This window comes from Heliangelus exortis, chromosome 1, assembly GCF_036169615.1.
Source record: "Heliangelus exortis chromosome 1, bHelExo1.hap1, whole genome shotgun sequence".
In the NCBI taxonomy this organism is placed as follows: Eukaryota; Metazoa; Chordata; class Aves; order Apodiformes; family Trochilidae; genus Heliangelus; species Heliangelus exortis.
Genome location: NC_092422.1, coordinates 176860202 through 176882908, shown reverse-complemented (window position 1 = coordinate 176882908; position 22707 = coordinate 176860202). Strand labels below are relative to the sequence as shown.

The 22707-nt window shown below is 35.9% G+C and overlaps 1 protein-coding gene across 1 annotated transcript in view; it reads left to right on the top strand.

Annotated features, from left to right (window-relative positions):
- Positions 1-22707, top strand: part of GRM8 (glutamate metabotropic receptor 8) — a 327956-nt gene that overhangs the window by 241413 nt on the left and 63836 nt on the right. The window contains exon 8 of the mRNA XM_071733781.1: positions 21779-21915. Coding sequence (XP_071589882.1) covers positions 21779-21915 — 137 coding nt within the window. The remainder of the gene's footprint in view (positions 1-21778; positions 21916-22707) is intronic.

Genomic DNA, 22707 nt, shown 5'->3' with positions numbered 1-22707 from the left:
GACTTCCTTGGATAGAAATTTAGGTATGTTAAAAACTTAACAGTATTCACGATAAAAATTGTGGGCCTTTTGTTTTAATACAATACATAAATGAAAATACCTCACTATGGTATGGCTCAGATATACATGTTCAGCAAGAATAAGGGGAAGTTTATATTCCTGTCTCTCCTGTCTCTACTTTCTCTCTGCCTGATTTATAGGTATTTTCTGGGGAAAAAAAAATTTCAGTGATATTTTAAAGAATCAATGTTTACTTTAAATGTGTTTTACTTTTCAAATTATAATATTTACCATGTCAACAGGAAAAAAAAAAAAAAAAAGTAGAGATAAGCTTCAGAAAAAGAAAATGCAAGCAAAGGATCTTCTTGGGGAACTAACTGGACAAATGCTTAAAATTAATTTATTAAGTCTAACATTTGTATGTTGGCGATTTGTCACATTAGTTTCTGATTTGTACTTTGCATTATGTCCACAACAGTCTTGTACAGGAGCTTGCATTTAGTTCTAAATGTAAAATTTATTTATGGCCAAGATGGTTGACTGTCGCTAAAATGATAAATAGAAAGAAAATTAGTTTGCTTTGACTTCAAGATTATTGAAAGTCTTTTATTATTCATATGATGAATACTCATTTTTTATACAGATGATAAATTCGGTTAAAATTATCCAGATTTGGTTATTAAAATGTTAAAAATATTAAAAATATACTGAGTTTTAGGATTTATAAAGAAAAACAAAATCGTGACACTTTTCATTCTGAATTGTCCAGTAATGAGCAAGAGTCCATCATGAACTGCTGCATCTTCATCTGTTCAATATGATGGAGATTTGTATTAATACAGTAGATAAAATTTAAGGAGTTTAGCTAATCTTAGTTACAAAAGAAAGTTTGAAAAAACTTTTATTAATTTTACATTATAAATAGCTTAGTACTTAAAATTCCATGTTAAAAATTATAACTTCTGCCTGCATATTTTTATTTATTTTATATAGTGATGAAACAGCCACTTTCATGTTTCTGGACGAAAAAATATGAATTGAAATGACATGCCATGAATTGACTGCACTGAAATAAGATTTTTGGTGCTATAAAAGTGTAAAGATTCAGATGTCAGGCTAAAATTTAAGATGAGAAAGAAAATAAAAAAAAGAAAGACTTTATAAGACTACCCAAATAATATTCTATTCAATATTCTTTACTGCAGCCTTCTCTTTTCCCTTCTTTCTTAATCAAAGACTTTTGACTTTAGCCCCATGATTTGTTATTTACAGTGTAAATACTTGTACAGAAAGCATTTAGGATGGAAAAAGATGTTAGATCACTTGGTCCTCTTCTCTGCAGCTTTCCATATAAGAATTGAGATAATTGGTTTGTGTGGGACAAAAGTCAATACAAATCCAAGATTATTACAAAAAATGCTGAGATATCCAGTATAATTTGAAGTATTTGTTTTTTAAACCTTTTTTTTTTGGCAGGAGTAAACATTATCCTACGCGCTGAGTGAAATTTTCTACCTTACTGCTTGTCCTTCCTTTCATAGTTGCTTCAAATTTTATACTACAATAGACTTTGTTTATTAACTTGTTGTTGCTCAATCTGTAATAAGTATCTTTTCCTTTGCCTACCCCTGAGATTATGAAAAGAATTCTCACCAAAAATCATGGCTTTCATTTTTAAATTGCAGTCATTTGACAGTTTCTAAAGAAAAAAATACTGGTAAAAAGAGGAATTTTAAATTTTTTTTTTTTTGCTTAGACAAGCTTCGTCTGATGATATCTATCATATGGACTGCTAGATGCCAAAATCTGCTGTATATGTTGCATTGTAGTAAATGTTTTTGTAGTTTGTCTAGTCCTTGTGTGATTGTATTCGATACATTCATGCCAGCTGTGTTCTAAAGCAATCTTTTATCTGTCAAAATCTGTGCAGATCAATGAACAGCAGTGTTAATCAGCACAGTGTTGACTTTACATAAGTATTAGTCATTTCCATGTGTATCTCTGTAAGGATTCACTTTCCATTTCTATGCTTTGAAACAGAAATGCACCTCGTCTCAGTATAAAGCTGTCTTTAAAGCTCCAGGCAAGTGTGGCTGTTCTTCCACCAGCTATTGACATTACAAGAAAAAAATCATTTTCTTATTTGGTAAGCCCTGAAAAGCAGAGTCTAAGGAACGTCAGCATGGGCCTTACTACACCCACAAATAAAGTCCACGGGATGTCTTTGCAACTGTGTTCCATAACCAAAAGACTGGCTTTGTGCCACTATGCCTACAGAATCCCATTGCAAAGAGGGAATATGCATTAAATATACCAACAATTATTTTAAATTTTGGAATCTGTCTAGCTAGGGTTTATTTGATTGGCCTTTATGTGAGTGCTGTTCACAGATTTTATGTCCCTATTTTTACCACTTAATATAAAGTATGCTGACATTAAAAGAGAATATCAGAGATTATTTTTGTTTGTTTTTTTTTGAAAAATTGTGTCTGAAATTGATGAATATGTATTGTATTTGTGGTTTTTGTTGACTCTTTGTTACCTGCATTTGAGGCTTCACAAGCCAGATACTTAAATACCAGACACTGGGCCTTTGAAAACAAGACCCTTGATTTATCAATTAAGACTAAATTAATGAATAAATTATTTTCATAAGCTGAAATAGGATTTGTTTTAGCCACTCATAAGCTAGACAAGATATATATAAGGAGAGAAAATTTGTTTAATTCCTTTTAACTTCTTTGGGAAATATGGTGCACACTTTTTAGTATGAAGTGTGTTAATGTAATAAGTCATAACAAGCAGATTAAATGGTTCAATAATATATTCCTTTGAGGCACTTAGGAGGCCAGATAAATGGAGTTTCTTGCCTTTTAAACACCAAAGGTGTATACCAGTGTTCTGATAAGATTTCCCACAGTCCCTAATGGTGCTAAAATTGATATTAAGTAGCAGAACATCCAGGTACTGTGGGCAGGCAGTTCAAGAAAGGTTCTTCCAAAGGTTCTTCTGCTTCCACAAGGTAAGCTTAACCTTTGACAATGTTGTTTTGTCTAGAAATCTGCTGAGTGTGTGAACACCTGGTTTGTTTGCTTGTTTCCAGCACTTCTACTATGTGAACAGAGTCTTACAATGAAATCTTTTGCTGTGGTAAGGTGGAATAGACAGTACTGGGGGTTTTATTGTTATTGGGTATTTTTGTTGTTGTTGTTTGTTGTTGGTGGTGAATTTTTTGTTTGTTTGTTTTTAATGCAGTGCATCCAACCATAACTCAACTTGATTTTTATGTATTTAAATGTATAGAGTTCTATGCTAATTGATGTTGTCTCAACATAACACTTCTTTATTTTTAAGCATTAGAATTCTTTTAGATTTTCACTGGAAAAAACCCCCCAAAAAAATTTTTATTGAAAGATTTTTGGTTGATAGCACTCATAATACATTTTTTGTTTAATTCTTTTTAAGTTCTGGCATGAAGAGTAATATCTTAGACATTTCATTATTTTTAAAAATACTTAATACAGGATTGTTATTCTAAATATAATAAACACTAGAAAGATGATCTTATCAATAATATACCCTAAATTCAAATCTGGTTACATTATTTACATAATGCCATGAGTCTTAGAAAGCTTTATGGTTAATATACGTTGCTAAGTATTATTTTCCCACCATGATATTAAGCAATTATAGAGAAAAGCATTGCTAGTTGTCAGTGATATATTTGACCTAGAAGAAACCATGAATACTTGGAGGATTATTTAGAAAATCAGATTGTGATTAATTATATAGAATTTGAAGTCTAATGCCTGCAACAGATTGCAGGTGAGATGTATTGCTGCAGGTGGTAAAGACTGTGTTTTAATATATTGTCATGCATCCCTGATTAGATTTATGTGATTGCATTATGAAATTATTATTATAGACTTAGATGGACAGTCTGATGCTCTTTTGATGGTGTTGTGAATCAGTATCCTGCTTTTCTAAATGTTGTTCATTCCTTCAAATTCTCAGTCTTGGAATGGAGGTGTACATGAGGATTTTAGCTCCTATGCATAGTTTGAGTAGAGTAAATTAGAATCTTCTTTTATAGAGCTAATTTTAGGTGTAGGGGCCATGTGTAAAAAAGCTCTGATGCCTTTGGAATATGTTGGATTATCTCTCGAAATAAAATCTTCCCAACAGCACGAAAAACATAAGTGTATTTTTGCAAAACACAAAAAAGAGTGATTTTGGGCTTGTTTTAATAGTTATGCTTTAATAGTTTAACATCCTGACACAAGGTGTAAATATGATATTGTGAATAAACTGTTTTCTGGTTAGAGTTTGAAAGGCTCTTGAGTGGTCTCTAAGGGATTACTACCATCACTTTGCTCAATGTAATATTATTGGTCATTCATTAAAATGAGTCCATCAGAGCATCAGCTGTGGAAATAGTTTAGGTGCATGAATTTCAGAATGTTTCTCAATAAACAACTCATTATTTTTCATTATTGCTTGTATTTATTCAAGAACTGTTTATGAAGCTGAACTCTGCCCTAGGATGTGCTTGCATACTTCTGAAAGAGTGTCATCCTAAACTAAAAGTCAGTGAGAAATTTAAGTAGAGCATAAAAGGAATTCATCGATCTGTACAGGGGCTTATGATCTTAAGATAAAAAACATCACAGTGAGAAAGAATGAAAAAAGAGCAACAGAGGCAAAATATGAAATTTCTGACAGATATGAGGGACGGTCTTGCATAATCATCAGGTGAGAACACTCTTGCTGAACCTTGGCATGTGACTGCCTGAACTCAGTGGAAGAAGAGAGGTGAAAATTCTAATTCTGGCACCTGTACACCTGGGGAATTCGTACTGAAAACCTGTAAACCCCACAGAGCTGCATGTAGTGCTTTCAGACATCAAAGTGCAGGTGAAAATGCACCACAAGTTTTAGAATTTTTTTAACACAAAGTGGCCGATAGTTGGATAGTAATGTCTGTGGTATTTTAAGTTGAGGGAGAATTAAGACTAGGTTAAGACTAAGATTAATTTTTTTGGCATGCACAAAATACCTTCCCCTAATGGCAAAAGGTACCAGATTTTGTTGACTCACTGGGAGTGACTGTGATCCAAGCCAAAGGTCTCACTTGAATGATTAAAACTGCCTTAGAGCTGTGTTGTAAGAATTTGACAGAGCTGGCAGGGGCCGGAAAATTTTTGTAGGCCCAAGGTCAGTCATGGTAATGACACTGTGGGAGTGACAGTGCTGAGAAGAAGACACACAAACACAGAATAAGCCATGAGAAAAGAAGCAAACAGCCTTTTCTATTCTGCTCTGCACACTGCCAGCTGAACTTCAAAGCAAGACAATGTGCAGCTGTGACCAACTAAGTAATATTTTACTTGAAAAGTTTAATCTTTGCTAAGGCTACAATTTTAAGTATCTAACATTCAAGTGAAAAGGCAGTCATGAACAATTAGCAAGGGGTCATGTGCTGCTCTGCTGAGGTTAATTACTGTGCTGGACAAGCCTATCAGTAAGGCCTGAAAGAAGCCTTGTGTAGACAACTTTTCAAAGGTATCTTTTTCAGGAGTCAAGTATGCCTTCATTTCCCACCTAGGTTCAAGCACTTGATTTGAGAAATTGGGGAGATAGTGAAGACACTGAGGTTTTTTTGGGAAAGAAATAATTATATATCTATATCATCTATATCTATATGTATCTATAACATCCACATCTATATCTGTATCTATCTCTATCTTTATCTATCTATATATATATTTATATCTATCTATATCTATCTATATATCTTCTATATCTACATCTATCTATCTATCTATCTGTATCGTCTATATCTATATCTACACACACATTTCTATTTCACTTGGCTTCTTTTCTAATGCCTGTTCTTTAATGAGAGGTAATGATGGGTTTTGAGAGTGTATTTTCAGCCAGAGATGTGAGAGGAAAAAAGAAGTCAGCATCTTTTAGAATAATACAGAACATTATTATGAGGTGTTTCCAATCCAATCAGCCAGTCAAGAACCGGTCAAAACTGTTTTACTAGATATTTTTCTTCTTTACCAAAAACAAGTATCAGCAAAGCATTTTTGAAGACTGAATTTTTTCTAAATCCTAAGAGACAAGTAATGAGTTATACAGTCTTAGTGGACCAGATGACACCCAGTGTATGGTGAAGGTCCTGGCTTGCACTCTCAGGTTTCATGAGGTGGAGAGGGGAGTTGTGTAGGTGGTTGATGAAGAAAGGAAAGAGCAAATAGACAGTAGGGATGTATCACAGGCTGTGAAATGAAAAGGAAGTGAAAAGGTAATGTTAAAGCTCACTATGACTGCTTCAAGAACCAGAACTATGCCAGTGCTGCAACACAGAGCTGGCTGAACCTGACCCAGCATGATACTACAAAGCTGTGCTGGCTGGCGATGCTGTGCTGCTGAGGTACAATGAATCTATGTGGGTGTGCTGGATTCTCTGAAGTAGTTAAGAGGATACCTTCCTGCAGTCTTTCCTCCGTAGATATGGTGGGAGAAACAGCTGTAAATATGACCAAAAATTTCTTTAGGCTCTAGATACTGCAAAAAGGCCAGATGTACTTCAACAAAACAGGATTTTATGTGAACTACTTATTCATTTAACTTACTGAATTGAAACTACATGCCTCATCTAAACAAAATAACCCTTAGAAGGGTTTTGAAAAGGCTCCAGATAACTGCAGAGTTAATATTAGTTTAAGAATCTGAAAAAGCTATGTAATGTTTTCCTGAATGAGAAATGACCCTTTTGTTTCTCTTATTTTATTGAGGTTTTATTGGCTGATAAATCCACTCTGATATGGGGATAGAAAGCAGCAGTATTTGAGTGGAGTGAACTGATGGAGGTTTTACTATAAGAGAAAGCAGCTGAAATGTAACAGGCTGTGGTAAAAGCTCAGTATTCTTTCTCTGCAGTAGGATGGCCCCTTGAGGCATTTTTTGTAACTCTGGCAGTTTCTTCAAGATCAACCTCTAGAATCTCATCCTTGTAGGGAGTGGGGAGAGAATTAGTCTTTAATCATCTTTTTGTGAAATCCATCAATGTAATTAAGAGCCTCAAATATTGATCATGTGTAGTGTTAGCTGAAGTTTACCCAATGGGACCAACGAATACTAAATCTTAATCTCTTTGGGTTTAACACTACCTACAGATACATGGATGCAATTGTGAATGAAGCTTGTGCAAGTTTTGATAATTAGCACAGGCTGTGTCCCAGTGCACAATTGTCTAATTATTTATGTGTTCTTTGAAATTCTTCATGGTAGCAGTTAAATCTTCATATTTCATCACTGAAAATATTAGATTTACTGAGGTATAAAATTTCTGAACAGAGATAAACTAAAAAGAATTATTTTAGAAAATTTAAGTCAAACATTTATATAGTCTCTCTTGTATTTGCAATTTTTAGGAACTTTTATCTTGTTTAAACAATACAAACCTAATTTAAGTATCTAGTCAGAGTTTATGTCTTCCTTATGATACTGAAGGAAGAAGTCAGCATTGTTTGATAAGCATTTCCTTTAGTCATATTCAGTTATGTAGGTAAGATAATGCCAAGATTTGAAAGATATCTAATGTTAGCATTTTTCATTATAACACTTGCTATAGCTAAGTATTCCAATATCTTAAGCTCAGATGTCTTGAGTCAAGCTCTGAAATAAGCCTTCAAATTTTGAGATTAAAAATACTCCTGGAGCAATTTTTTTGCACCATCTGTTTTTTGAATAACATTTTGGCTGCATATGAAAGCATTTCTCTGTGGCCCCAAGGATTCAGAACATTTTAACGAAAGCTAAAAAGATTCTCCTACATTTTCAAGAACCTAGTATCTGGGACCAAAAAACAAGGTTTGTAAGATTAGCCATAAAGTTTCAGTAATACTAAAAAAATGAGTGGTCAGTATTTTCACTTGTAATTTTTGGTATGTGAATTTCTCAGAGCAGTAGACAGGATTGACATGTACAGTCTTAAGCTCTACTGCCCTGGCAATGTGGCCTGTGTTATTCACTAACATTAATACAGAACTGTACCTGTAAAAATGTGTTAATGAAGTGCACTCATCATCAGTCTCCTTGAATGGAGACGTTAGCCATTCAGAGAATATATTATCCCTCTCATACAGATTTGTTACGCTGCTAAAAACAATTGTGTTCATTTGTCTTCAACAAAAGTAAATTACTTCTCTGGATATCAACAGCTTCTAAAGTGCTCCATGTAAGCAGGTGAATAATCTTTTAAGAGTCAGTGGAAAAAAAAAATAAATTATACTCTTCCACAACAACCACAAAGGTATAAAATCAGTTTAGATGTTGCTGTGTGTTTCTGAAAAGTTGTTACAGAAAGATTCCGTAGACTGACAAGCTGAAAGGTGATTATGATCTCTAAAGTAGGGTGTTTAAAAATGGGGAGCATGGGAGTGAGTGTATAGGTTATAGGTGTATTAAATGGCCTCTCGTCCAAATTTAAGTATTAAATGGCCTCATGCCCAAATTTAAGACAGTTCTTCAGCAAGGCTGTGACCCATAAGCTTCTCGTAAAACACTGTAAATTAAAATTATTTCTGAAATGTTTTATAGCTGCAGCATTAATATTGTTTTATGTCTGTGGAGACTAATAGCTCTACAATTACTTGAAATAACCATGGCAACAGAATAAATTTTCAATGGGCACCAGTTACACATTAATGGTTGCTGTAATTATATAAAGAAACAAGATAATAAAACCCCAGAAATAATATGTCATCCTTTGACTTCAATGCATTAATTATTGGCATGCATAGCTGGAGGACTTAGCAATTTCAAGAATTCTTTCCTTTCAGCAGTACATCAGACTTCTCAGTAAGTGCACTATAGTCTGCCCCCTCTTTTCAGCACAAGGTAATACTTTAGTGAAGAACATAGTATTTGTTGTGAATTGTATTAGAAGGTTTTGCATTCTACAAACATGAAACAATAAGACATGACAAGGTCATGAGGCTGAAATAACATTACCTCAGATACTTTATCACAGAATCACAGAATTGCAGAATCAGCCAGGTTGGAAAGGACCTCTGAGATCATCAAATTCAACCCTTAATCCACTACCGCTGTGGTTACCAGACCATGGCCCTGAGTGCCACTTTAGAAAATCTAAAGCTGTGATTCAGACAGGGAAATCTCTGCTTGATGCCTCTCCAAATTTTTTGTGATAATTGAAGCGTGAGCCAAAGCTTTCTCTTTATATATACATACATGGTTATTTGGTTTTCAGTGTAGACTGTACAAAAGAAATCTAAATGAGTTATGGATATTTAACAGTTATCCATTGGAGATGTGTCCTCTCTAAACATCAGAGTTTAACCTCCATCTGAAATATTGGAAAGAAGGCCTTTTGTGATACCTGTCAATTGATAGGAAGCAGAATCAGGAAATTCCCTGTTAGGCTTTTAACTTGCTTAATTATTTTAATTATCACATAGCTGATTGCACTCAGGAAACAATGGGGAAATAGCTGAATGTCAAATAGGATCTTATTCAGCAAAATGAACTAGCCTCAGGGATGACTGATAGTACATTGGTCATATTAAGCTTCATGTGAAGGAAAATGTTAAGTGGAATTTGGTTAAACAGTGAAGAAAGTGGCATTTATATTTCAGGTGTCTGTTAATTAAATGTTAATGACTGATTTATGTGTCATAATTACAATCTGAATGGGACAGATTTAAGAACACAAATGTGTCTTGTTTGAAAATTCTTAAATTATCTGTGTGCTTTCTGAATATTATCACAGTTCCTGGCTTTTGGCTGTGTGTTTGTAAGTTAGGTTTTGTTTTTGTGTTTGTAAGTTGGGTTTCGGTTTTGGGTTTTTGTTTGTTTTTTTTTTTTTTTTTTGTAAATAAACTACACTTTTTTAAAGCTTTAGATGGGAAACTTTAGTTCCTTCATTTTCTTTGTAATCCATTATTCTAACTATAATTATGTCACAATGTTTGTTTTATGGAAAAAGTATGAAGGCTCAGACATGAAATACCACAATAATTATGTGTCAGTATTAATGTGGTAATCACATGAGATAAGCAACCATGGTCCAGGCTAGCTAAGAGAGTGACTATTACCCTCACCTTCTGATTCCAAACTTTCTGTGTAAAAACATCACAGTGAAAAAGAAGCTGATTACAGAACCTTCAAGCTGCCAAAGCACAGTAACCAGCTTCAGGACAGATAGTGACCTTAATGCAGAGGAACTCCATATAAAGCCCTACTTTGCTGAACTGAGACCTCATCAAGTGAAGGCTTCAAGACAAGGACCTGGAGACAGAGGAGTGGAATAACAAATGAAAGCTCTGCTGGAACTGGGAAGAAGTCCCTGGACTGAGGGCAGTGACTATATGCAGGACCATTTTTCCCCTTTCCCATTTTGGTGCTGTTTTAACAGTTACTCGGAAGACACTGATTACCTCTGCTCACCAGGATGCTGCCTTGCTCCCCTGTCCCTCAGCCTTGGGAATCGATCAGTATGGAAGAGCTGCTTAAGAAGCTGAACAAACTCCCAAAACTCCCATTCAGCAGCAAGAAGTATAGATGGTTCTTCAGCTCTATTCCCTTATATGAGCTTCACCTCAATTTGGGCTTCACCTCAGCTCCAGATCTTTCTCTCTCATGGTTCACTACCAGAGGTGCTCCAGAGAGGAAAGGGAAGAAACCTTTCTCTCTGAGGCTGCACAGACACTTGTGAGTTACCAATATTCACCAAAATTGTTTCTTTATATAAAACACTTTACATCAGTGTCTTTTGACTTCTGAAGTCCACAGAGGTTTGTATGCATCTGCTTGGCATGTTTTCATCTTGGCCTGAAGTAAGCACTTAGAGTCTGAAGAGGGAAAGCTGTAACTCATCTCTGCCTTCTCATATTCAGTGTGTGCAAGCTGATGAGAAATGTCTGGTATCATCTGAAAGGCTCTTGGTCACTTGTCAGCCTGACAGGCTCTAACCTGAAAAGTTTTATACTTCCAAAAGTGAGATACAGCGTAGAAACCCTGCTGCCAGTATTCATTTTAGTAGAATGGAGTAGAAATCCTTGTTCCAGAGGAAATGAGCTAAGTACCAAAGCAAAAAAGGAGGAGCCTTAGAAAACCAGAACTTCAGAGAAAAAATTTACCAGAACTTTTTGAAAGATTAAAATAATAGAGACTACAAAGAAAAATTACGCTTTATATTTGTATCTATTGTAATAGGACTAGCAGTGTGGCTTGATGTAGGAACATTAATCCAGGAAGGGAAGAGGATTTTTCTGCTGTAGTACACAATTTCCTAGGTAGGACCTATCTACATAGGACCTGATGAACACAGTAGGTGACCCTAGTGGAAGTACTGTGTATTCAGTGACAAATCAAGTAGTGCTGAACTAACTGCATCTCTATAACTAGTAAAACAAACACACAAAAAAGAAAAATAAAGGGAAGGGGGAGGATGAAGCATCAAGTCACCCTTCTCAGGTAATGACACAAAGCTGGGAAAATGGAAAAAGCAGAGTAAGGAGCATCCTCAGTATCATAAAGAATTGGAGACTGGCTACTGCTAAGGAAAAAATATAGGGAGGGTGCACTCAAGCTCTTTGTGAGACGCAGTTCTCACTTCTTGGTGTGTCCTTTGCGATACAGCTACAGCTTCCTGAAAGCATTTTTTGCCTGTAAAATCATGAGAATGGAAATAAATTGCAGAAGACCTTTTTAAATTGGGCATCTATTGTATGGTTGTACTGCTGTTGACTGCAGGTGACTGTGATTCTGTAGAGAAATGCATGTCTTCTTGAGCTGTGTTAGTTTTGGCAATACTGAAACAAACGACTTGCAGTTATATCTGTGGTAAAGATTCCTCACACTTTCACTCCTACTTACTTCCTGGCATCTGTGTAAGCTTCCTTGTAATTTTTTTTTTTTTTTCCCTGTGGAAAATCATAACCATGAACTCATCTCAGAAGGTTTACAAGAAATGTGCTTGCTATTACTGGTTCTGTAAAACACATTTAAAATATGAACATATACTTGATAGCATTAAAATGGACCTTTTTCACCCAAGAACATTTAGTGCTATACAGTCTATAATATGTAAACAGAACTTTATTTACACATTTGTATAATTGTTACCCCAAAACCTAATCACCCTCTTATAACCTTATCCTCCAGTACAAGCTGTTAGCACTTGCTAGATGTCATACCACCTTTCTACAACTTTAACATGTCTCCAGGGTGATAGTTATCTTGGACTTGAATTTTGTGTCATGTGTTGATATATAAGGGATTTATCTATGTGTCACTGTTGCATACAATATCCATTCCCAGAACCTGTTGGCTTTTTTTGACTTACCGGGTTCTTCAGCTGCAGAACTGAACCAATCTTCTCTGGCACACAATGTACGCTGTAGATTTTATGATGTAGTCTGTCTCTGTGAATTCTTTGAGTACAGAATATAAACAGGTAGGAGTCTTTCAAGTATGCTGTCAGCACTGAGCTTTTTGGCTACATATTGGCATTGGCAAACTTTCTCTCACTATTTGCCTCTTCTCTTGGTCCCCAAACCTCCCTCCCTAACTACTCTGATGTCACTGTGTGAACAGAGCTGCCCCTTTTCCAGAGGTGAAAGGAACAAAGCTAAAGTGCCAGGGGAGGTACAGAGGGGCTCATTTCCTGTTCCTCAGTGGTTCCTACCCTAACAGAACCTCTGTTCACACTCCTTTCCTTGGACTGACAGATGTTTTTGCCAATGCCACAGCGCTAATGCCTTCCTTGCTTTAACATGTAGCTGTGAAGAAGCTCATCAGCATCCCTTACCCTTCCAATTAGCCCTGGAGGAGGGAAAGCATTGCCCTACCTCTGGGAGAAGTGGTGAAGATAGAGGCATAGCATCACTGTGGAGAGAAGAAAGGGAAATAGGAAACAGACTCCACAAAACTATGTCACTATAGCATGACTGTTGTCTTGGAATCTTAATTCTTCATATAGCAAACTATGAATTCTAATCTATGATGCTGTTTCTATTATAGATATATTTATAGTCTGTTAGTAGACTCAGAATGCTATAACAGGAGGGCTAGAATTCTGTCTTTTTGCATTCTAGAGCAGGTATTATTTTCTAGAGTAAATGAACAAAAACTTCCCCAGTAAAGTATATTGGCTGAGAGTGGCTGATAGCAGATGCTTGGGGAAGGAATGTAGAGAACAAAGAAAATGAAGAATTTTTCTCCTGTGTGTTCTTGGAATTAGTAGCTGAAGGACAGCATGAACCAGAGTTGCAACTACATCACTGCTTTTAATAACCACCATTAGACATGCTAATGAATGATGGGGCAAATTGCTTTTTAATGTACCTATACAGCTGGCCGCAAGAGCTCAGACTCATGTTCAAATTACCTTCATTCTAGGGTAGGTTTATGAGACACTGTGTCTCTGTGCTTGCTGTGGCAAGAACTTCTAATGCATTCTGAAAGAAAAAGGTACTACTTGCTATTTGTTATTTTAAATACTATGTGTTCATGATACCCATCCTGACTGATGTTCTCATGCAGGGGTAGAATGAGTAGTTCCTTTCACAGAAGTTCACATTTCTAGTAACTTGCTGTGCTGAGGACTGAGATGTCAAATACATGATATCTGCAGAATCACAACTAAAGCTCCTGTCTATCACAGAATTATTGAAACTGGAAAAGACCTCAGTGATCATCAAGTCAGTCTGTGACCTAACACTACACTGGTTAGACCAGGGCACTACATGCCACATCCAGCCTTTCCTTAAACATCTCCATGGCTGGTGACTCCACCACTTCCCTGGGCAGTCCATTCCAATGCCTGATCACCCTCTCTCTGAGAAAGTGCTTTCTGATATCCAACCTAAACCTCCCCTGGTGCAGCTTCAAGACATGCCCTCTTGTCCTGTCACCAACTGCCTGGGAGAAGAGCCTGACCATCACTGACCACAGCCTCCCTTCAGATAGTTGTAGAGAGCGATAAGGTCCCTCCTGAGTTTCCTCTTCCCCAGGCTAAACAACCCCAGCTTCCTCAGCCCCTCCTTATAAGACTTTCCCCCTGGTCCCTTCAGCAGCCTCATTGCTCCCCTCTGGACCCTCTCCAGCACCTCAATGTCCTTCGTGAAGTGAGGGGCCCAGAACTGGACACAGTACTCAGGGTGAGGCCTCACCAGTACAAGGGGAGAATCACCTCCCTAGTCCTGCTGGCCACACTGTTCCTGATACAAGGCAGGATGCCACTGGCCTTCTGGGACACCTGGCACACTGCTGGCTCATGCTGACCCAGTTGTCAGCCAGTGCTCCCAGGTCCCTCTCATCTGGGCTGCTCTCCAGACACTCCTCCCCCACTCTGTATTATCAGCTTCAATAATACCAAGTTGTAGTACCTGACCTGGAATTGATTTATACAAGTGTGTCTTAATACCAAAGTATTTGCTTCCTCTATGACCCTTGTAGTGGATACTAGTCTTATTTATATCATATATGTCCTAAATCTCTATGTAATTAAATTCCTGTGCCACTCTCAGTTTCTCTTTGGTTCTATTTTGTGCATTTATACATGAGCAGCCAGAATCTGCTCTGTGTTAAGTAAGGTACATTATCTAAACTTAGGCATTGGATGCAATTTCAGATGCCCCAGGGTATCCATCTGGCCTCCAGCTGCTTCCTCAGAAAGGCACAGGCTCTCTGTCATATGCATATTTGGTATTTCTGTGTGGACCTCTCCAGAATCTGAGGGTATTTAAAACCTCAGTAACCTCTTGTGTTCACAGCAGCTGGAGCCACTCCTGTTTTATTGTCCCAGTCTTGAATTTAGACATTCAGGGTAAACATAAAGCAAAATCTTTTCAGGTTTTGAGTAGGTGTAAGGCAATCATCATTTTTTTAGTAACCACACTGCTCATTGTTTGAAAATATCTGCTGAAGAGAGATTGAGTAGATAATGCCTTCATTTATCACAAACCTTACATAGGTTTGTAACCCAGCATACAGTGTGAGTTTTCCTCCTTTATCTGCCAACCTAACATTTGCAAATTGATTTTGTTATTTCTGATTATTTTTTTATAATTCTCTGGCATTTTTTCCAAGTATTAAATATTTTAACAGCTTGTATTTTTTTCTTTCTGTTCATTCCATTTCAACCTTATATTTCATTTGTCTTTTTGAAATATTTATCAGTGATTAATTTCTTGATTATTTTACAGATGCATTCTTCTTCGGGAACTCTCCGTACTGAGAGTTCAAATGATTACTCTTCCTCTTCCTACTTTTCTGATAACAATTCAATTTATTTACAACTATGTAGTGGTTTTTGGTTTTTGTTTTGTGTTGTTGTAACAGCTAATTAAAATGAAATGCTAATTAAAAAAAAATCTGAATACCTAACTAGCACTTGAAACGAATTGTATAAATTAATTAAATAAGGGTTGATCCAATAAAACTGAGAAGCCTTCCAGTAAATCCAAATTCTAACAGATGGTGCATTCTGAAGCTTTTATAAACAACAGTTAACTGTATTATAATGTACAATAAACTGCTCAACTTCAATTTACCTAAACATACCATTGAATCCATGCTGACTATTTTAGGGTTCATAACAGGTAAAACAGCCTATGTGAAACACCTCAAAAGATGAAGACTGAGCATAAGTAATTTTTATTTCAGTTTGAAAAAATAAAATTATCAAAAGCCACTGAATTCTGTTAAAATACCAGATTTGTATCTGGTATCAAGCTTTGTAATGGAATCAGCTTCACTGGAGTTGGAATTTTCTGAAAATGAAAGTTGTGAGACTTACCAGTACAACCACTTTTCTATATTTTTCTCAAGGCACTGAAGTGCCTTGTAATAAGTACATTTTTATTAAAGGTTTTCCTATAAGAAAAAATCTAAGGTTGATTACTTAACAAGTTCTTGTATTTTAGTAAATCTTCAAAGGGCCACTGCTATTCCTAATTTAGGATCCATTCAAGATTAATAATTTTAATTTGCAATGCCAAACACAGGGATGAGTGGAGATTGTATTGAAAACAGTTCTGAGTAGAAGGACGCGGGGATGTTGGTTCATGAGAAGCTCAATATGAGCAAACAATGAGTGTTTGCAGCCCAGAAAACCAATTATATCCTGGGCTGCATGAAAAGAACCATGGCCAGAAGTTCTGGGGGTGATTCTCCCCCTTTACTCTGCTCTCATGAGAGCTGTAGGACTGTTCTGAAGCCCCCACCATAAGAAGGACATAGAGCTCTTGGAGCAAGTCCATAAAGATGATCAGAGGGCTGGAACCCCTCTTCAGTGAAGAAAAACTGGCAAAGTTTGGGTTGTTAAGCCTGGAGAAGAGGAGGCTCTTGGGACATATTGTAGAGGCCTTCCAGTAGCTGAGGGAGAGTACAGGAAAGCTGGGGAGCAACTTTTTACAAGGTAATGTACTAATAGAATAAGGGATAATGGTTTCAAACATAAAGAGGGTAGATTTAGGTTAGATATTAGGAGAAAGTTCTTTACTGTGAGCGTGGTGATATGCTGGAAACTGTTGCACAGGGAGGCTGTGGAGGCACCATCCCTGGAAGTGTTCAAGGCCAGGTTTGATGGAACTTGAAACAGCCTGGTCTAGTGGGAGGTGTCTCCATGGCATGGAGATTGGAACTAGGTGATCTTTAAGGTTCCTTTCAACCCAAACCTTTCTATGATTCTGTGATTCTATGATATGTGTAAACTTGTGGTTATCCAGTTATTCCACTTCTTTTCTGCTGCCTGAGATGTAAAGAGAACAATTTCACTGGAAGACATCTGGGCAAGTACTTTGTAACCCTACAGGGAATTAAAATGGCAGCTAGCATTAGGATTTGTGATGTTTTAGATTCATGTGAAATGTAACTTGATGAAATTGGCACATGCAAGATAAAGTAGATCCTGAGCAGCATCTTAATATCAAGTTACAGGTTTAAGGATTTCTACAGATAAATGTGAATTTTCAAGTTGAGTGCACAAAGGCCCTGTCATAAACCAGTTGTTTACCAGAGTCCTATTTGACATCAGTGCAAGACATTAAAAATTCAGAAGGATCCATTACATGCTTGACGCTGAATTAAAAAGTTCATGCATTTTACTTTCTTTTTCTTCTCTAATAACATTTCTGACTAGTTTAACCTGCATTTTGAAATAATAACAGAAATAAACAGCTGAGGTCACAGACACATTACTTCAGTAGTTAAGCTAATGTGCTAGTTTAACACCCGGAGTCATTTAATGCTGCTGACTGTAAAGTGAGGGAGGGAGAATTTCTTTCAGTACCAGATTATTACTTTATATCTACAATCTACACATTTACAATAAGTAAATGTGCCCTTAGGATTAATAAATGTAATTTACTCTTTTATGCCATGGATAAAGATTGTCTTCAGCTAAATATTAACAAAACTATCCTGCAAAGCATCTTTCTATAGGATTTATAAAAGATTATCTATTTAGTTTGCTTTTGGAGTAATTCTGAAGCAGGATCTATTTATCTGGCATTAAATGTTTCAAAAATCTAAGGGATTTTGTACATAGTACAACAAAACTTCAAACTTTTAGGTGATCACATAATATTTACAGGACATATGGCTGTTAAAAGCATGTCCAGTGGTAGACAAATACTTGTGTTTATGACTTGAAAACCTCAGGACACCAGTTCAGGTGAACAATACAGTATTTCTCTCTGTTTTTTGAACCACATTATTGGACTTAGCCACATCTCTGCTGTCAGGACACCTTAATCACTTTGTGCTGTGATGTCTTAAGAGTAGATGAATAGATGGAGCTCTGTCTCCACATGTTTTCCACATGTATATCATCCCTTTTGTCCCTTTTGATTAAGTAGGTCCTTAAAAAGGAAACAAACACTTTCACCTTATGCTAACCATGAGACTAAAATTTACAGGCTGAGGAAAAAAAATGAGCTGCATGTTCTCCTTTTGTTTTACATTTTAACTACACGATAGTGTGCTTTCAAAACAAGACCAGAAACCTTTTTGAGCAATGCTTCATTATGAAATCTGAAAATTTCCCTCCACTTATCAGTCTACATTTGTACATACATAAAAAAAACCAAAAAAAGGACTCTAAAAATATTCTGGAATTACTCAGCAGCAAAGAGACACTTCAGAAACAAATCTCAAAAACAGTTAGTAATAATGTTTATGTATTAAAAAAAAAATGAAGAAGAGGAAGAGTCACACATGATTTTTTGTAGTTAGCTAAGCTTGTTAATATATTCTTGGAATTCTATCACGTACTTCTGTTTTAGGCACCCAGAATATTAAAAAATTTAGCTAAGATGATGACAGACTGAATACAATTTTTTGAAGCAATCATGGCTTAAAATGATGTATGGCAACATAACCACACAGAGGATAAAATGTGAGAAAGGATTATGAAAATAGTAAAAGAAAAAACTCAAAATATGGGCTGCTTTGTATTCACCGAGATGGTCTACACTACCATTTTTCCTAATCCAAACTAACATTTTTTGCATGATGGTGACCAATAAATGTGGTCCCTGGGTGAGGCTATCCAAGTTCATTATTTCAAATAACTATCCTATCCAAGAACTATTTTGTGTGGTTTCCCCAAATCTTTTTATTGAGACTGCAATGTAAATTACCTGGACTCAGGTCAGTGCTATGTTCTATATTACTTTCTCTCACAATGTGTTGTATTTAGATTTAGCAGCCAGTCCTCAATGGCAATTAAGTGGAGCAATTAAACACTAAATATCTTAAACTGGTACTTATATACAATTCTCTGTAATGGTAATGGTATAGGGTAAGCATAAGTGGCAGTACTGTACCAGATACCAAGAGTGCTTAGTCCTGTTTATCTGTTTGTGTACCACTGAATGGCATTTGTTACAGTGCTATATTCCTGATCTAGATGTGCCTCCATGTATGTTATTAGATATGGTCGCCTACAACATTCCTATACATGGTTTTATTTTCAGATCTGTATAAAGTGTTAACCAGTTTGTCCACAGAAATATTCACGTTATTTGATGGTCTATCCAACAAATATTTTCTGAGAAAATCTTTTCATTTTATGGACCATCCATTCCCAGATGAACTGCTCATCTGGATCATCTGTCAGGATATGTATTGCTTCAGATGAGATTAAAATTCTGTTAAGAACACTAATTAACCTAACACTAATTGGTGATTGGTTTGTATCCTTGAGGCCTCTAGTTTCCTTCTGTCCTTATACTAACAAGGCTTCTGCTACCATCTTACATTCATAATTTTTTTGAATTCGGCTAAAATTCTCAGTTTTATTTCAAATGCCTCTAAGCTTTTTTTTCCTGGTTATGTGGATAATGGTTTATTAGCACAATCCAGCCATTCATACCTTCCTGTTTAAAGTACATAGAATGTTTTAGTCCACAAAGCAACAATGAACTTAAAGACATATAGAAATTGTAAGATAAAGATGGAAAGAATGGTCTGGTACTTCTTGTTCACAGTATCTATTACTTATGGCAGTGTTGCTAGTACATTACTAAATTTACTTTGCAGCAGGTACTGTGACTGTTATTGAATTTTCTAAAAATCCTTTATTGAAGAGAGAGGTCCTATGTTCTTCCCAGTCTTCTGTGGCTAATTCCAGGTTTTAAAAAGCTTACATTTATTCACTTGAGGGAGGTTGTTTAGCTCCTGCTATAGAGGACATCTCCAGCTTTCTGGTGAAAGATCTTGTTGGACTCAGTTGGAGTGGCACCTGAATTCAGCAGGATGCTGCATCCCTGTCTACGGAGGTGCACAGCATGAGATGCTGTTACACTCTAGCTGAGAACACCACTGTATCAAAGATGATTCTGGCCTATACTAAAGCCTGTCTCTTTGTACATGGTATTTCTGAAACCAACAAAACATTGTAATACTACACTCTTATTGCTGAGCATGTCTGAAGTTCCCATTGGTCATAAGGGATAAAGAGGGTGTTTTGTATATGTTGCTAAAATATGTCTGTTCTTTTCACAAGCTCTGCAAATACTGCTGAGTGGAAAGATTAATTCCATCACTACTTGACAGTAATAATTTGAAGGTTAACTCCATACCAAAAACAGTTGAGTGTGTTTACTGGGTGGAAGAAATTTATTGGATCAACCTGCTATTTCAGCAGTGAAGAATAATTACTTTACTCAGAAGACTGCTGATGGGCATTTTTTTTTTTTCCCTTCATTCTCTAAAAAGGAGCTGGGAGTAAAGCACAAAAGGCTTTAATGTTTACACTTTTATGTTGAGAGCCTTATTCTGTCATGGGGTCCTAAGCCATTACCACACATAATTTTTTGGTACTCCTCACCCATGGTCGTTCACATCTAATTTTTGCAGCCAGAGTTTTTCTGGCAGAACTGTGAAATAGGCAGAGTACAAGAGTCACTTGTCACTCTCAAAGCACCATTTTTATGACTAGATTTCAGTTTTTTACGAAAGCTTGTGTACGACTCAATAGAACAAAATATTCTATGGGAGACAGACAGACATACAAGAAAAAGTATTGATGCTAAAATTTTCGGGTATGTAGATTGCTATCCTCACTTCCACTGGCTACCTTCTGCTTGATATGTATTTCAAGTTCTTTTTGGCATTCTGGAGAAGTCACTTACTGTATACATAGTGCCTCTAGGTCCTACATTAGCAACTCTATACTGTGGAAATTTAATATGTACTGGATATTTTTTTCTTGGTTGTTTATATGGAGAAATGTGAAAACACTGAGGAGTGGATTTTGTGGTGGTTTGGTGGTTTTTTTTGTTTGTTTGTTTGCTTTTATTTTTGTGTTGTGGTTTTTTTTTTTTTTCCCGGTACAGGCAGATTTCATTCTCTAGTCATTGAAATATAATTTTAACAAAGTTAAGTTTATCTTCAGTAAACCTCAATAATAAATAAAATTCACCCATACATATGAATTTGAGAGATAGGTGAAAATTAGATTCTTTGTGTAATTTTTGAAAAGTCTTGGTAGGAGTGCAGATCCTTGGTGTCACCTTGAGAGAATTCATCAAAATGTGTTCTGATTTGACTGGCCTGGCTGGCAGGGTAGATGTGTAATTTTCAATCTTTGAACATTTTGTTGATCGAAGTAGGAGCAGTGTCGATTTATAACTTTTGACAGCTTCAGCAATGGCCCTTTCTGTCAGGCAGTGTCATGTATAGAGGAGAGAGCAACAAGTACAGCTGCTGTCCTTAATTTATTTTGATAAAACATTGGTCATTTTAACTGCAACAAGATTTAGACATTTGCAAGGTCTTTTATGAGTGTTGACTCCAAAGTTCATTATACTAATATTATTTTCATACTGAACAGGGAGCTTCTTCATGAAGGTCATTAAAAGATTGCTAATTCTGCCTACTGCACTGTAGTAGTAGTGAATCCTATAGTGAAAATGTGCCCTTTTGCACAGCAAAAAGAGTTTCTCCACTTCTGTTTTATCACCAAATTTTGTAATGTGCTGCAACCAAACAAAAATATTTCAAAATATTATCTTTAAATTTTTTTAAAAAATTGTAGGTAGGGTAGGTTTTTTTATAAGTATAATAACACACATTTTGTCTTTCTAAGGTTTTCGGATTTATTGCCATATCAGCCTGGCATTACAAAGAACTTGCTTAATCCCAATAATTAGTATTTTTTTCCTCCAAAATCTATTTTCTGACAACTGACTTCAAGAGTATTTTTCCTAATTTCTTCTTAATTTTTTTTCAGGGAGTGCTGGAACACCTGTTGTCTTCAATGAAAATGGAGATGCTCCTGGACGCTATGATATTTTCCAGTATCAAATAACCAATAAGAGTACAGAATACAAAGTAATTGGTCAGTGGACTAACCAACTTCATCTCAATGTAAGTGCTCCATTATGAGAGAGAAATGTAGAATTACAGAGAATATTGGAGAATATTTTTTGAATATTACATTATTTCAAAGCACTTAAAAAAATGTTGATTTCTTCTCAGTTGGCAGAAGTCTGTCATTCTCTTCTTTAGAAAACAGTGAAAGATAGCACAAGAACCTGAACCAAAAATTTTATACTTTAAAGTAGGTTGAGCTGTGTATTTAACTACTCCTTTAAATTTTATTTTAGAATAATTATATATCTGGTATTCCACAGAGTGATTGTGAAGCTAGGCAGGGAAATAGTAAGCCATCCTTCAAAAGAATGTACCAGACAAAATGATGGATACATATATATTGCCCAAGTATTTCAAATAATATAAGGGGCTGGAAATTTATTTAGTAAAAGAGAAGTTTGGACTCAGGAGAAGTTACACTTAGTTGAAACACTGAGATGACAAACTATTGCAATAGACGTATTTCTTTAGTATAAGGGGGAAATTGGAATTTTTTCTTTATAGTTAACTAGGATAAATATGGTCCCTTGTTACTTAATAGAAGAATAAACAAAAGACAGCAATTTACCCAGCCTCAGGAGTTGTTCCTAATTGCTGCCTTAATATACTCTGCAAGTTTTGTGGTAGTTAAGCCCCACCTGTGAATTGAGTCATATTTATTTTGAAAATCACCATGTTAATAAGATTCTGAGAATATATAATATGCAATATTTGTTTGACAGCTAAACATCAAGTCACAGCAGTAACTTGAGAAGCTGTTGTGTCCAAGGCATTTATTTCTGTCAA